General features: G+C 41.3%; 1 protein-coding gene across 1 annotated transcript in view; it reads left to right on the top strand.

Moving 5' to 3' along the window:
- The window catches only part of LOC121278804 (filamin A-interacting protein 1-like), a 286,735-nt gene that overhangs the window by 44,726 nt on the left and 227,066 nt on the right, over window positions 1–14,943 (top strand). The window contains exon 4 of the mRNA XM_041189257.1: window positions 12,028–12,098. Coding sequence (XP_041045191.1) covers window positions 12,028–12,098 — 71 coding nt within the window. The remainder of the gene's footprint in view (window positions 1–12,027; window positions 12,099–14,943) is intronic.

Here is a 14,943-nt window from a genome sequence, read left to right as displayed (position 1 = left end):
CCTTTCCTGATACTTATGGCATCATTCTTGTAAATTTTCCCTGCACCCTCTCCAGCGCCCTCATATCCTTTTTATAATCTGGCGACATGAACTTCAGACAGTCCCTATTCGCTGCTAGACTTAAAATTCGTAAAGATGATTGACTGCTTCCAAATTAACTTTTTTGTTGGGAGGGGGTGGTTTTGTTTATCTTACTTTAAATTAAAAAAAAATCACTACTAGTACTGATTAGCAGCATGGTAAAGCAACATGATGGAGTGGTGGGATGCAGGTTAATTCACACTTTAATTTTGCGGGCTTTACTGGAGCACTGTGTGAAGTGCCAACTGATGCCAGGTAGTTTTCCACAGGCATGGTTTCATGCATTGGCTCTTGCCTGTTCTTCCTCTTTTTTGGAAGGGATAGCGACCTGGGTTCTGCATTCTCCCACCGCTGCTTTCAGTAACACTGTGATCAGTAGCAGATTTGTTTCTGTCACATGATTTTGGTTATAGGAGATTTAAAAAAAAACTTTGTTACTACAGCCTGCTCCATCTAGTGGCTTGGACAAGAAATGGTCTATGTCATATAGTGTAAGATGGTGATTCTACTTCAGTGAAGACTGTGGAACAACTTTCCAGATCTTTTTACAGCTTAACATGTTAATTCCTCTTTGTCGAGGGAGGCTTTCTTAGGCATACTTTGACATTTTAGTTCTGCTAATATCTCATAGTGCTTCACCAAAAATGTTGACATTTTTATGTTAAATTCATCTATCTTCAATGAGTTTGAGGAGATGCTGTTAATAATGGTTGCATTTTATCATGTGTGTAAAATGTATTATATTCAAAGAGAAATAGAAATATTCCCTCACTTGAGCAACCAGAAGAACTAGGTAGATATTTCAACATAGCTGGAAATGTTGTAAGTTCAATCTTCCTGTTCCAGTAGCTCAGGTGAAAGTTAGTGATTGGCACTATTTGAGGAAGAGCAGGGAATTCCTCTAGTTTGGATAGCATTCTTTTCTCAACCAAAGTCACCAAGTAAACTTTGAAACATACGATAATGCATTTCATCGTAGAGTGACAGGAGAGGAATCAGGAACAGCAGAGTTATGAGCTGAGAAATTATGGCAGTTGCATTTTTGAATCTTTCACTAGATTCAAGAGATCAAAGTTGCTGATGAGGGATGGAAACTCTGGGAATACAGCAGAAGGCAAACCTAAATTCCCACCCAAAAAGCAGAGTAATATATGGGTGAAAGTTATTGTTGCTATTGGAAGGTGTGATTGGTGAGCTTATAGATATAGTTTGCAACTATAATACAAACATATGAATGCATTTTCTGTCTTTAAGACTGTTAGACACTACGCACTCTAATCCAAACGTATAAAGAAAATCTGTCATTTGCAGTCTGTCTATTATTTCTATTAGATATTAAATTTGTACATGGGGCATGCACTTCACTGAAAAGTAATTGTAAGTACTTGCAGTAACTTTAACTCCTGTGGGTGATCCTCCTGCTTCTCCAGATACCATGCCCTAAGAGCATGCTGGTGAGCATGGACTTCCATGGAATTGGTCCATGCTTATGTTTGGCAAAGTACTTCAGTGGTTTGCCTATGTGGTGTAAGTACACCCACAGTGCTTTTAGAGAGGGTGTTTCATGACTTGGACACAGTGACAGTGAAGGAATGATTATAGTTCCAAGTCAAGCTGGTGTGTGACTTGGAGGGGAACTTGCAGGTGGTGGTGTTCCCAAGTACCTGCTGCCCTTGTCCTTCTAGGGAGTAGGGGCTACAGGCTGTTGAAGGAGCCCTGGCGAGTTGTTGCAATGCATCTTGTGAGATGGTACACACTGCTGCCTCTCTGTGCTGGTGGTGGAGGGAATATTTACAGTGGTGAATGGGGTGTCGATCAAGTGGGCTGCTTTGTCTTGGATGGTGTTGAGCTTCCTCAGTGTTGTGGGAGTTGCACTCATCCAGGTAAGTGAAGAGTATTCTATCACACTTCTGACTTGTGCCTTGTAGATGATGGAAGGGGCTTGGGGAGTCAGGAGGTGAGTTATTCATCACAGAATCCCCAGCCTCCAATCTGCTCTTGTAACTACAGTATTTATGTGACTGGTTCAGTTCAGAATCTTGTCAATGGTAACTCTCCAGGATGTGTACTTGGGCTCAAATGTTAAAAAGAAAGTATATTGCAACATCTTTGTTGAAACTTAATTTATTCTCCTAAGGTAAAGTCTCCTAGATGACTAAATTGCTTTGGTGCTGTGCAGTGCTGGGAAAGTTTGAGAGAATCCTAAACATTTTCCTACCATCATGCTAAGTCAAGTAAGGCCAATCAGCTGAGGGCTACAATTCACAAACTCTCTATGTTTTAACTAGAGCTTCTCTGCAAGGTTGTTTCCTAGTTTTATTGACATTTGCAAATTACTGTTCCATCATTTTATATGCTGTCTTATTGATCAAAGGAGAATTGTAGTATCCACTTTGCAAATACTTGCACAGCTCCTCATTTCTGTTTATTAAATTTGATGATTTAGGAATTCTAACACCTGTGTGTGTATTGGTTGAAAAGTATTGGCAGGATTGTGAGCTGTAATCTTACTACTGCATTCTAATTAGAAAAGTCAGGGGTTCAGTGAAAAGACATTTCCATTCATTCTATTATGGCTTCTTGAGGTTTCCTTAGGTCTGAATTGGCAATATTTATAAAGGAGATGCTTGACAAATTTATTGACATTACTTGTTTAAAGTTGACAAGTATTTTTGACGCCAGAGTTTGGTGTTTGGTACATGCCAGCAAAGCCCTGCTCCACATATTCTGCAACACTCTGTATCAAATGATTTTTAAAAAAAAAGCTACCATAAAGGAGCGTCCTCCATTTTTTTCAAATATTGGTCTTTTTCTCATTTTGAAATCTCTCCCAGCTATCAGCGCACATTAGGTTTGTTTTTCGTAGGATAAGAATTTTATTGGCTTTGATTAGCTTCATATCAAAATGAACTAATGCTATTTTGTGGTACTGGGGCTTTATATAACTTGGCAGAGGAAGGTTAAGTTTGATTTGCCTGGCATGTGATCATAACCATGAATTTTGGCATGCCCAGCTGCTGATGTTCCCAGAAACATTCAAACTTAGCTTTAAACAATGTCCTATGGTATGACAATGTGGGAAAGGTGTATATAATTCAAAGAAGAGAGAAAACCATACACGATAGATGACTGTACCATTGTTATTGTTTGGATCAGTCTGGATTTTTAATATTGTTTGTTCGACAATGAGCTGAAATTGCAGGAAAGAATAGAAATAAATGGTTTCAGATCAATTGGAAGAGTAACATTTATTTATGTAAACATATTGAGATAAGTGGGTTATGTTTCTATTATAAATGAGGATAAAGAGTTTTCTTTTGCACTTAACAACATAAGAGAGGTGTTGTTTGTACCTTCTGAGCTATTTCTCACTTAAAAGCTCTGCAACATGCAGATTCAGCAATATGCTGCAATGGGATTTGAATTTTCATGTAACTGACAAAATTGTTAATCATTCCTGTGTTTTTATGCTTTTCACAAAATGACAGAGCAATGTTTACACTTCTTAATGGCTTCCTTTATGGTCGCTAATTGATTTGCTTCATTACCACATGCCATTAGGGTAGTGGAAAGCAGTAAATGAGCTGTTTGATGCTAGAACATAATGAACTAATTGGGCTAATTAAAATCAATATGTGTGCCAATATCTAACCAGGAACTGGAATGCTACTTTTATCTGTGGAAGATTACCAACTCTAGCTGCGACCTAATGCTGATTTATGAGAGCCCGATGATCATTAGTTGGAATAAATTGCTTGTAGTCGTAGAAACAGCCTTATTCAAGTAGATGATACTAAGTGCATTGTTAGGTCACCAAAAAGGGCAAGCTTACATATGTTGTAGATTGTCACCTTAAACCTCTGTTCGTATATCAGTCTGCTGTTGTGAAAATTTACTTTATTTTTGGAACTATTATTAGATGGTGTAAACTATTTTGCCTGATGCACTTCACTGTGATAGTGAAATTTGAGCAAGAAATTAAATATTAAAATGTAGTACCTTCTAATTAAAATACCTGTATGTATGCTTATCAAAAGTAAGAAAAATACAAATAAAACAATATTATAGACAAGCTACACCTGACAATGCTTCTGAACTGTATTCACAAACCCCTATGCCAGCTGACACATACAGTTACAATTCGCTTCAATAGTGTTTTGCCAGTTTGTGGCTGAGCTATGATGTTGATGTAGCACTAATTTTGTAATATTTAATCTCTTCGTAGAAAACAAAAAGATACAACTCGAGTCAGCAACCTTAACAGTTGTGGAAGTCTGAACAGCATATGCTGAATCAATATTGGGTATGCTTTTTAATTGTTAAGGGCCTCAGAAAGGTTCATGATTCAGAATATAATACCTTGGCCCGAACCTTCCGTTCAGGGTCAGAACACCTATTTCCAACTCTGACCATTCAAAAAAAGTCATGCTTACCTTCCTCCGATTTTTCAGGGTAATTTTCTGATGAAGGATCCTGCAGAACTCAGTGCAGGAAACCTTGGAGGGAGCAGCAGAGAGAATCCACGCAGAAACCATGGCCCTTTTTTTATAGCACCAACTGCCATATTCTGAATGTAAAGAGTTTAAATGGCCCAAAGCATCTTTGAAAAGCTACGGTGGGAAGTTAAAGGTGTAAGGTGGGTTAAGTAAGTGGGTAAGGGGATACAGTGGAAGCTGGGTAGGATGACAGGTGGGTGAGGTGGAAGGGTGGTAGGTGGGCAGGGTGGAGGTGGGTGAGGTGGTAGGGTGGCAGGTGTTTAGGGTGGGAATTGGGTAGGGTAGAAGGTGGGTAGGATGGCAACTGGGTGAGGGGGTAGGTGGGTTGGAGGGTAGTTGGGTCGGGAGGAGTTGTCAGGTTGGGTGCTAGTCAAGTTGAGTTGGGGGAGTCGGTTGGTGGGGGCTAGTCAAGTTGGGTCAACAGGAGCCGGCAGAGACGGCATGAAGCTCGTCTGCCAACGTGAGGTCAGTCTGGACCTTCTTGCTCGCCATTAATAGACGGCACCTAGCAGAGATTTTAGGTGCCTCATCCGTCTCTCACACTGGCAGTGACCTCCTGAAGTCATTGCTTGTGTGAAGGCTTGCAGCTCCGAGCGCAAGCCCAGAGACCCCTGACTCTGTTCCTGGAGCTGCCTCTCCATGAGAGTCACCATCTCTCAATGGAGGAGGCAGTGCATTCGGTGCCCAGGGTCAGTGCAGTACTCATGCTCTGCATGGACCTCTTCATGACAGAGACCATGGCACGAAAACCCTCAGGAATCTCCGCCAGATCCTCCCGTATCCTCCACTGGTCATCCAGCATCTGCCACCAGAGGCTCGTCATTTGCCTCAGACTCAGCATGTTCCTGGTCTCCAGCAGTCCTCTGACTGTTGGCACCCTGAGCATTCTTTGCCTCCAACCAGCTCCTCAGAGTGTAGTGTGCCGTGCTCTCCCCACTGTGCACTGACATTGTAGCTGATGATTTAATGACCACTGGGGTGCTTGTCTCTGCGCTGGTGGCTGGTGCAGGGAGGGTGTGACACAGCTGCATCTGATGGGCTCTGGTCCTCCGGTGTCAAGGGTGGCTCCTTGGGGTCCTGCAATCGTTTGCTGGATGGCAATTCTAGGGCAGGAAAATGACATGTCAGTGGAAAATGACATGTCAGTAGTATCAGTCATCACACCGTCACTGTGCATGCTAGGCGGGCTGCGACTTTCAATGAACAACGGGGTCTGAAGGTTTGAGGTTTCCATTTCAGATGAGATAACAGGATAATGTTTACACACTTCAGCACTCTTGCATCTGTGCACTGCGCTCTTACCTTCATCAGAGACCCCTGCCTCTCCACACCAGTAGATCGAGTTGGGCATCGGCATTCCATCTCCAGGGCATCCATCTCGTACCTTGTCAGAATCATCAGGTATGCCTGTCCTTGATCTCTTGATGGTGTTATGGCTTCTCTTCTGAAAGAACAGAGGAGCATTGATTAGTCCTCTCTCTCTACCGGCAGCGCCATTGCAGCCTGGCCAACCACACCTGAGGAACATCTTGCACGGCACATCCGAGTCGTGGCCCTCAACCTGCAAAGTAATCAGGCCAAGCAGCCAGAGCACTCAGCCTTGGCCGATGCCAATATCAATGATAGCTGACACTCAGACTTGTACACCCCTGAGCAGCAGGGGGGGACGGCCAGCTGTGTTAACTCGGTACCAACCCTTGCCAAGCACAGCAGATCATTGAACCTTTTAAGGCACTGTACCCATGTTCACTGCACAACATTACGGCTGCTGACCTGGGCTGCCACCTCTGTCCATGCCTTCTTCGTGAGGTCTGGTGGCATCCTCTTCTCACCCCTGGGTATCAAGATGTCCTACCTGACACTGACATTCTCCACAAGGATTCCTAAGCACTCATCCAAGAACCAGGGGGACAAGTGCCCATCGGACTTGCCCTCCCACCTGGCGTGCCCAGCAGGGGCAGATGCCATTGCTATTCCACACAGATCTTTCTTCCTGGAACTTGACAGCTTCCCCGGGGACCTGGCAGCCTTCAGGGAGCTGCCTCTGCTCCTTTTGAATCTCCCACCGGTTTGTCATTGGACCCGGCATCTGATAGACTCCCGGCCCAACTTAGCCCTTCCGACCAGTGAAAAGATGCGTTTCCCCTGGGTGGACCTTAATTGGCCACCCAGTGTGAAATTGCATGGAAAACGCGATCCCACCCAGTAGCAGATTTTCCATCTGCTTCTGGGCTCGCTGACTGTGTGTGCATGCCTAGCATGAAATGCAGGCCTTAAAGTTGGAGACTTTTTCTGAAAGGTCCTGGAGAGCAGTGGAATTGCCCCTCCGAAATTCAATGTTCCCAGGCAATTCCAAGGAGTTCTTGCATTGGGACTTCCGAGGGGTCCCGTAGTGACTGAACATTGGGTATGTCCAGTCTCCGACCATCTAGAGATTGGAAGATCTGGGCCTTTGTTTATTTGGTGTCAGTAGGAAAGCTGTTTTGTAGTCCAATGCCCTGTAATGTTCAAGCTAAAAGTTAATATTTTGCTGTTTTCTATCATTAACAAAGTATGTGCACCCAACTTCCCCTCCTGGGTTCCTTGTTAGTCGATATTTTAAATGGTACTCCTTCAGGTGCTCTCTCTCTCTCTCCTTTAAATCTGCCATCATTACCTTTATCTTTAAAAACCCAACCTTTGACCCCACTGTCCTTGCAAACTACCATCCCATCTCTAACCTCCCTTTCCTCTCCAAAGTCCATGGAGGTGTTGTCACCTTCCAATCCTTTCCCATCTTTTCCAGAACTCCATGTTTGAAACCTTTCAATCAGGTCCTGCCCTGGCACTGTACTAAAACAGCTCTTATCAAAGTCACAAATTACGTTCTATGTGACTGTGACAACGTAAACTTTCCCTCCTTGTCCTTCTTGACCTGTCTGTAGCCTTTAACATGGTTGACCACATCATCCTCCTCCAGTGCGTCTTCACTATTGTTCAGCTGGGTGGGACTGTTCTCAACGTGATTCCATCCTTATCTATTCTAATTGTAGCTAGAGAAGTACTTGCAATGGCTTCTCTTCCTGCTTCTGTACCATTACCTCTGGTGTCCCTCAAAGGTCTATCCTTGGTCATCTCCTATTTCTCATCTACATGCTGCCTCTCGATGACATCATCCAAAAGCATATTGTTAGTTTTCACACGTAAACTGACGACATCTACCTCTATCTCACCACCACCTCTCTTGACTCATGTACTGTTGCTAAATTTTAGACGGCTTATCCAACATACGGTACTGGATGAGCAGAAATTTCCTCTAATTAAACATTGGGAAGATTGAAGCCATTGTTTTTGGTCTCTGCTCCAAACTCCATCCCTTAGCTACTGACTTCATCCCTCTCTCTGGCAATAGTCTGAGATTAAGCCAGTCTGTTTGCAACCTTAGTGTCACATTGGACCCAAGTTGAGTTTCCAACTTCATTTTTGTAGCATTAAGTCTGCCTATTTCCACCTCCTAACATCTCCTAACTTCATCCCTATCTCAGCTCATTTGCTGCTGAAATCTTCATTCATACCTTCAATGCCTTGAGACTTGACTCTTATCATGGAATCTGCTGCCAAGCTTTTATTTTTTGAGGCAGACTCCAACTGAAAAGGGAAACTGAGAAAGGAAACAGGAAAAGGAAACTAACCCTTCCAGTTTCTAACGAAATGGAAACTGAACTTGAGATTTGAAAACCAAAATTTCTGTGCAGACTGAAACTAAGGCTAGAGAAAGGGATGTAGAGCCGTCCAAGCTCAATAGTATGTTATGAATATCTAGTTTATGGTTCATGTGTTATAGAGTTTAGCTTTAGGTTTGGGAAATTAATGTCTTAGCTGTAGAAAATGGGATAAATGCAATTCAAGCAAGCTTGGAGCCTATTATACTTAAAAGGTTGGGACCATGTTGCTACAAGATGTTAACAGCTAGAAAGGTAAGATAATTCAAATGCTGAATTTTAGAGATTGCCATAAAACCTCAGGTAATGGCAGTTTAACAGGTAACCCATGTCTGTTTAATTAAGTTAGAAGAGATAGAGCTATAAAATAGCTTGTGGGCTTACTTAACCAAAGAGCTGGAGATGTGGTGTAGTTTTGTTTTGGTAGGTAGAGCTAAATTAGTTTAAAAGCATTGAGTAAAACCCATTCACTTCATCAGGTCAAAGAGAAATTGTAAATGAGGGAGAAAGTCATTTAGTAGTACAGAATTTGAATATAATTTAAAAAAAGACGTACTCAGTTTGAATCTTGTGAGGGAGCAGAAGCTTGAAGATTGCCTAATTTGAAGCTAGTGGGAGAATCTACAGTGGGCCTCACAGTGTCTCATTGCAAAAGAATCAGCTGAAATGGCTTGGAAGTATTGAAATGTAACCAGAACAAGGGACTTGAGGCATCCACAGTCAAGAGATGGTAAATGAAAGTTTTACTGCTGAGAATAGCTGGAGGAGAATTCTCTAGAGGACCATGGCATACTTGTGGGTGGTCCCCACAGAAGTAAATAGCTTTAAAATTGAAGTGTCTTAAAAGAGAATTCTTGGGGGAAGCAAGAAGTAAACATGAGTGCATAACATGTAGTCATAAGCTAATATTTGCTTTGTTTAATTTTTTTATGTGCAGTAATGTTTGTTTTGATAAAAAAAGTGAAAACTTGTGGTTAAAGTGAGGTATTTGGATTTATTTTTAATTGTCAATGGTCCTAACCAGTTCGTAAGTACAGGCAAGCTGAAGAAGACAGGGCCCAGATCTGGAAGCTGAGAATAAATTATTTTTTAATTCTTTCATGGGACGTAGGTGTCATTGGTTAGGCCAGCATTGTTATTGTCCATTCCTAATAGCCCTTGAGAAGGCGGTGGTGAGCCAAATTTTTGAACCGCTGCAGTTCACAGTGCTGTTAGGGAGGGTGGCCCAGGATTTTGACCTCGCGATAGTGAAGGAACGGTGATTTAGTTCCAGATCTGATTGTTGCGTGGCTTGGAGCCCTTTCTTATTTCAAGATAGCATTGGAAGATTTACGCTATCCAGTTCATTGGAAGAAGAGTTTTGGAGGTTCTGCAGACATCTGCCATTTTTGGTAAAGACCCCCATGTCTGTGGAACTCTGGTTGGTTGTGTGCTGCTATTGGCTGAGGATCAGACTATATCCTAGAAAGAGAGGAGTTGAAATTCTTTGTAAGGAAGACAGAGTTTTGAAGAACTTTCTGATTGAATTTGATGTGTGGACTGCTGAGCAATTCATAAGGTCTGTCTTAGTTGTACTTGCCATTTAATGTGTAATTTATACTTATATTGTAGTTTATAATCAACCATAATTTGCTTGTTAATTCATGTTTAACTTTTGTTGATTCTAGATGTTAGCGTAAATGAGGTTATTTAAAATAGTATTTAGTGTTTGCTTTGTTTGACTCCTGTAGAGTAAAAATTCTTGTGTTCATGACTGTGGAATCTTGTGGTTTTATTCTTTTAGTAACTAACTGGGATCTCAGATTCCTTTTTTAAAAAAAAGTTATTAGTCTCTACTAAGATCGTAACGCCATTCCAATGTACTCCTGTCTGGTCTCCCACATTCTGTCTTGCCACAAACTTTAGGTCATCCAAAACACTGCTACCCATGTCCTAACTCACACCACGGCCCTTTCCCTTATTACCCCGTGCTTAGTAACCTGTATTGGTTCCCAATCAAGCAACATCTTGATTTTATAATTCTCATCCTTCTTTTTAAATCCCACCATGGATTGGCCTCTCCCTTCTCTGTAATCTCCTCCAGCCCACAGCCCTTCAGTCTGTGCCCTCCTAATTTTGGCCTCTTGAACATCCCTGATTTTAATTGCTCCACTATTGATGGTCGTGCCCTTAGTTGCTTAGGACCTAAGCTTTGGAACACCCTCCCTGCACCTCTGTACCTCTCTACCTTATTTTTCTCCTTTCCTCCAAACATACTTCTTTGACCAGACTTTTAGCCATCTGACCTAATATCTCATTATGTGACTTGGTGTCGCATTTTGTTTTTTAATGCCCAGTGAAGTGCCTCATAATGTTTTATTATGTTAAAGTCTGTATATAAATTTAAGCTGTTATTTTTGTGTGAACTTCTTAAATTGGGATGAGGAGAAACTACCTTTAATTGCACTTGGCAAATCACAGCTGGGTTATGACTCTTTAATTCAATGATAAAGTCCCAATTGAACCTGTGTAACTTTTAAGGGAAGGAGCATGAAATTGTTGAGAAATTTAAGAAGCTAACTATGGGAAACTGCTCATGAATACTTAGCTTTTTTTCCTTTTTGCACAAATTCGTGGGTTGGGGGTGGGAAAAAGTATCTTGATAGACTTTGCTTTCATCCCAAGTGTTAGAATTCAGGCAAGTTTAAGGTCTAGTCCAAATCGAGTCAAGTCTAACCTTCCTTCTGGATACATATGCAAGCTGGCCCTAAATTTGGCAATGGACATGAGAGAATACTTGGTGTATGGGATGGGGAAAATTCACATTAAAGCATTCCTGATGGTACCAATCTTGTTGTTAAGACTCACTGTTGCTGCTGAGAGGAGGAGCCTTCACTATTTCTTTTAGGTAATGTCATATCTGCCTTTAGGGTTCTTTTTTTTCTTCAGTTCTTGGTTACATTGTGCAAACCTGTATTGTTATCAGTAATAGAAATTGCATGAGAGTTAAACTCAGGATGTTGCATGATTCTTCCCATTTCAATAATCATCATTGGTCAAATATTGGTGAAGCTTCAATGACTGTCCACCACATGTTGTGCTTTGGACTGTCCATTGCTCTTCCATTTAATTATGTGTTGTAGCAATGTCATGGTTTGTAGTTTGAGGGGTACCATTGGGTAATCAAAGGATTAATTCATCTGCCTTTTAATATTTTCTTCATTAAGGAACCTACTACTTTCCTCTCGGCACTCATCTGACTGAAACAGTTGTCACTTTCTGGGGATAGCCAGGTTTTGAACCACTATTTGGCCATCTAGCACTCTGTACTGCTGTCACAGTAATGTGTTTTATCACCTGACCTGGCACCAGTGCCTTTGAGTAGTTCTGTGCAGTGACAGGGTTAAATGGATTCTTTGAATGTGGGACAAATTTAGCAGGGTAGTTGGGTCAGGGCTTACCAGCACTGGAAGTACTTAAGGTCTGAATATTGAGTGGTCCTGGCGTTTATAGGTGGACAAGGAGCTCCAAGCCCACTATCATGTGGAAACTGAGCCAGATGGACCTCAGTCTTTTTAGAATAACAATTACTAAGTTCTTATGAAGTGTTATCAGTAGATATTTTACTCCATGTCCTTCTATTCACTGCCAAAGCAAATGTCCATAGAGCTCCATGGACCAAATCTGTAAATAAAAATCTTTAAAATGCTTAAAAGGAAAAAAACCTGAGTTTCCTCTAACCATATTCCTTTTCCTTTTATACACTGTAGTTTTCTTCCCTTAACTTGAGGAGTACTCCATTGGAGCAAGTTGCAAAATCAGCACTTCATAGTTCAATCAGGTAAGTGTAGAATTAGAGATTTTCCCTGGTTTAAGCCAAGCTGTGTAATCTGATGGCTCGCTAAGTGCTCTATGTTTGGATGGAAAGAAATGGGTATAACTTGCGCCATGCACGCTATATATAGTTGTACCAAGCACTTATTGGCCTAACAAATGATCCTTAAAAAGAATGAAGGAGGCTGAAAAAAAAAAGGTCAAAGAACATTTTTTTTTCTTGTTCATCTTGAAGAAGCAGGCGTGCTCTCCTTGAGTCCACAAGGAACTTTGGGACACTCCTGGCTTATTTTTTTGACCCTGTGTGGGATCTCCTTCCTCCAGCCCCTTGACCTGATCTGCCTGTTGGTCAGCACAAGGGCCAGTTGACCTCCCTGACCAAGCTGCTTCAGCTGGATACCGGTTTGGTCCAATTGTTTCTTACTTTCATTTTAATGGGGCCCAATGCTGAATTTCACGGTCCTCAAACTGGAAAGTTTTGGACACCAGTTTAATTTTTCCACATGTAACTGACAAAAGTGCTGTCTTACAGCACAGTGCTACTGTCTTACAGACAGTGTTGTCTAACAATTTTAAAATTTCTCTTTTTTTAGGTGAAACACTAAAAAGGCTTGCTTAAATTGTTAATTGTAGAGTGTGAAGGTTGCTAGTCCAGTTATGCTGCCTACTTTGTAATGCACTAAATTTATGTAAGGTCAGTTAATATAACAACAGGCAGATTGATATGAAATTATTGAAGTATTTGTTGTAGTTTTGAAACCATGGAGCCTTCCCTGTTGTTTAGCTTTCCTCAGCTGGTAAGTTTTGACATCTGCTGGTTTGGAACAGTTGTCAACAGCAGGGTAGCTGCTTTCAGTAGCAGTTGGCTGGATGGCTGCATGCCAGCTCGTACCATCTGTGCACCTGACATTTCCTTCTAATTAACAGAGGGGTTAATTGTTTTGGCAGGCTCAAGTGTAGTGTCTAACATTACCCAAGGGAAATTCGTACAAGTGCAGGAGTGGCGGGGAACTGGGGATGGTGGAGCTAACATTCTATTGTCAGACAATGGTTAACAGTTTTACTGGCTAGGCATTTGCAATAAGCTTGAACAATTTTTCTGATGAATTGTGCCAGGCTGCGGTAATGATGTAGAAGGAATTGAGCTTAGCAATGCAAAGACCACTGCCTCGAGGCAATTGTGGGAGACCAATTTGCATGTTATTACTGCATATTCATACCTAATTTTGTTAGGCTGTGCTAATAGAATAAAATGACAGTATGAAAAACCTAACATCGAGTCTATTGCCAACAAAGTTTTTGGGTTTCATTTTTTGGTCTTAATACTGATAACTGATCGTTTGGATAAAGATCCAGAAATTGACAGTAGCACCATTTTTTAGCCTGACAACATAATTTATAAAGCTGTATTCTGTGAGGTTTGTTTATACTGATAGTTTTATATAATTCTTGTAATGGTAACTCTAATAGTGTAAGGTTCATGGCTTTTCCAAATATGAAATTACACTAAATACCAAAATCAGATACCTCTTTTTCTGATTATAATTTGAGTTCTGCTATAATTTGAGTTCTGCAATATTTTTAAATATTTTTACATTTCATTTTTCATTACAATGCTTTCAGATATGACTTGGGATACTTAATTATATATTATCCTGCTTTCACATTGATCCTAGTGACTAAAAGTTGTATTAAAGACTGGACTTCTGGATCACAGGAAAATATTTTTTATTTTAACTTCATAAATGCTAAATATATTTTGCTTTGATAATTAGTAATTGAAATTGAATAAACTGTTGTATTTTATTAGCTGATGTTTTTTATTGGTTCATGGGATATGGGTGTTGCTGGCTAGGCCATTTATTGCCCATCCTCATTGCCCTCGATAAGGTCGTGGTGAATTGCCTTCTTGAGCTGCAGTCCGTGTGGTGTAGGTACACTCACAGTGTTGTTAGGCAGGGAGTTCCAGGATTTTGATCCCGTGATAGTGAAGGAATGGTGATATATCTCCATGTCAGGGTGGTGCGTGGCTTGAAGGGGAGCTTGCAGGTGATGGTGCTTCATGCTTCTGCTGCCCTTGTCAATCTCAGTGGTAGGGGCCGTGGGTTCGGAAGGTTCTGTCAAAGGAGGCTTGCTGAGTTACTGCAGTGTATCTTAAAGATGATACACTCTGCTGCCACTGTGTGCCAGTGGTGAAGGGAGCGAATGTTTAGTATGTTGAATATGATGCTGATCAATGTGATAATATTAAATGCTAGTTAATAAAATATAAACTAGTTATTAGTAACACTTTTCTAGTAATGGAAAGATGTTGTAAATTGCCCAATATGTTTGGCAAACTCATCCGAGGCCCTTGGGTCAATCTCAGCCAACTTGATAGGATGATATTTTGGACCAATGGGCATGTTGTAGGGGAGTTGACATCTAGCCACCCCCAGCAGCTCACTGGAGTAGCTTTGACCTCCTAGCAGGGAATCCCACAGCTCTGCCTACACTGTGCCCCCAGTGACACCATAACTCAGACATGCTTTAACCAACCTTAACCATACAGCCTAAGGAAGAATGTGATGAATTTACATCATAAATCCCCGACTTTCTTTCATATTTCATTTTTTTCCTCATTTTATTTGTTTCATGTAACCTTTATGTTCTGAGAAAATACATGTTATTGCTTAATGAGGGAAAGGGACAGGCAGCATTCAGAGCCAGGGAAGATGAAGAGGCTAGAGCAAAAAGTTGACAGCGTGTGACAGAGCGGAAGAAGAATCATTATTGCAAGTAAGAGACCTGGATGTTCGCCAAGTTGGGATGGCATGGGAGCCCTTTAAAAATAACAGGCGGGTCCCAATTCT

The sequence above is a fragment of the Carcharodon carcharias genome, chromosome 6 (genome assembly GCF_017639515.1).
Source record: "Carcharodon carcharias isolate sCarCar2 chromosome 6, sCarCar2.pri, whole genome shotgun sequence".
NCBI classification, from domain to species: Eukaryota; Metazoa; Chordata; class Chondrichthyes; order Lamniformes; family Lamnidae; genus Carcharodon; species Carcharodon carcharias.
Note: the sequence above shows the minus strand (reverse complement) of the source record. Positions and strands in the feature narration are given on the sequence as shown.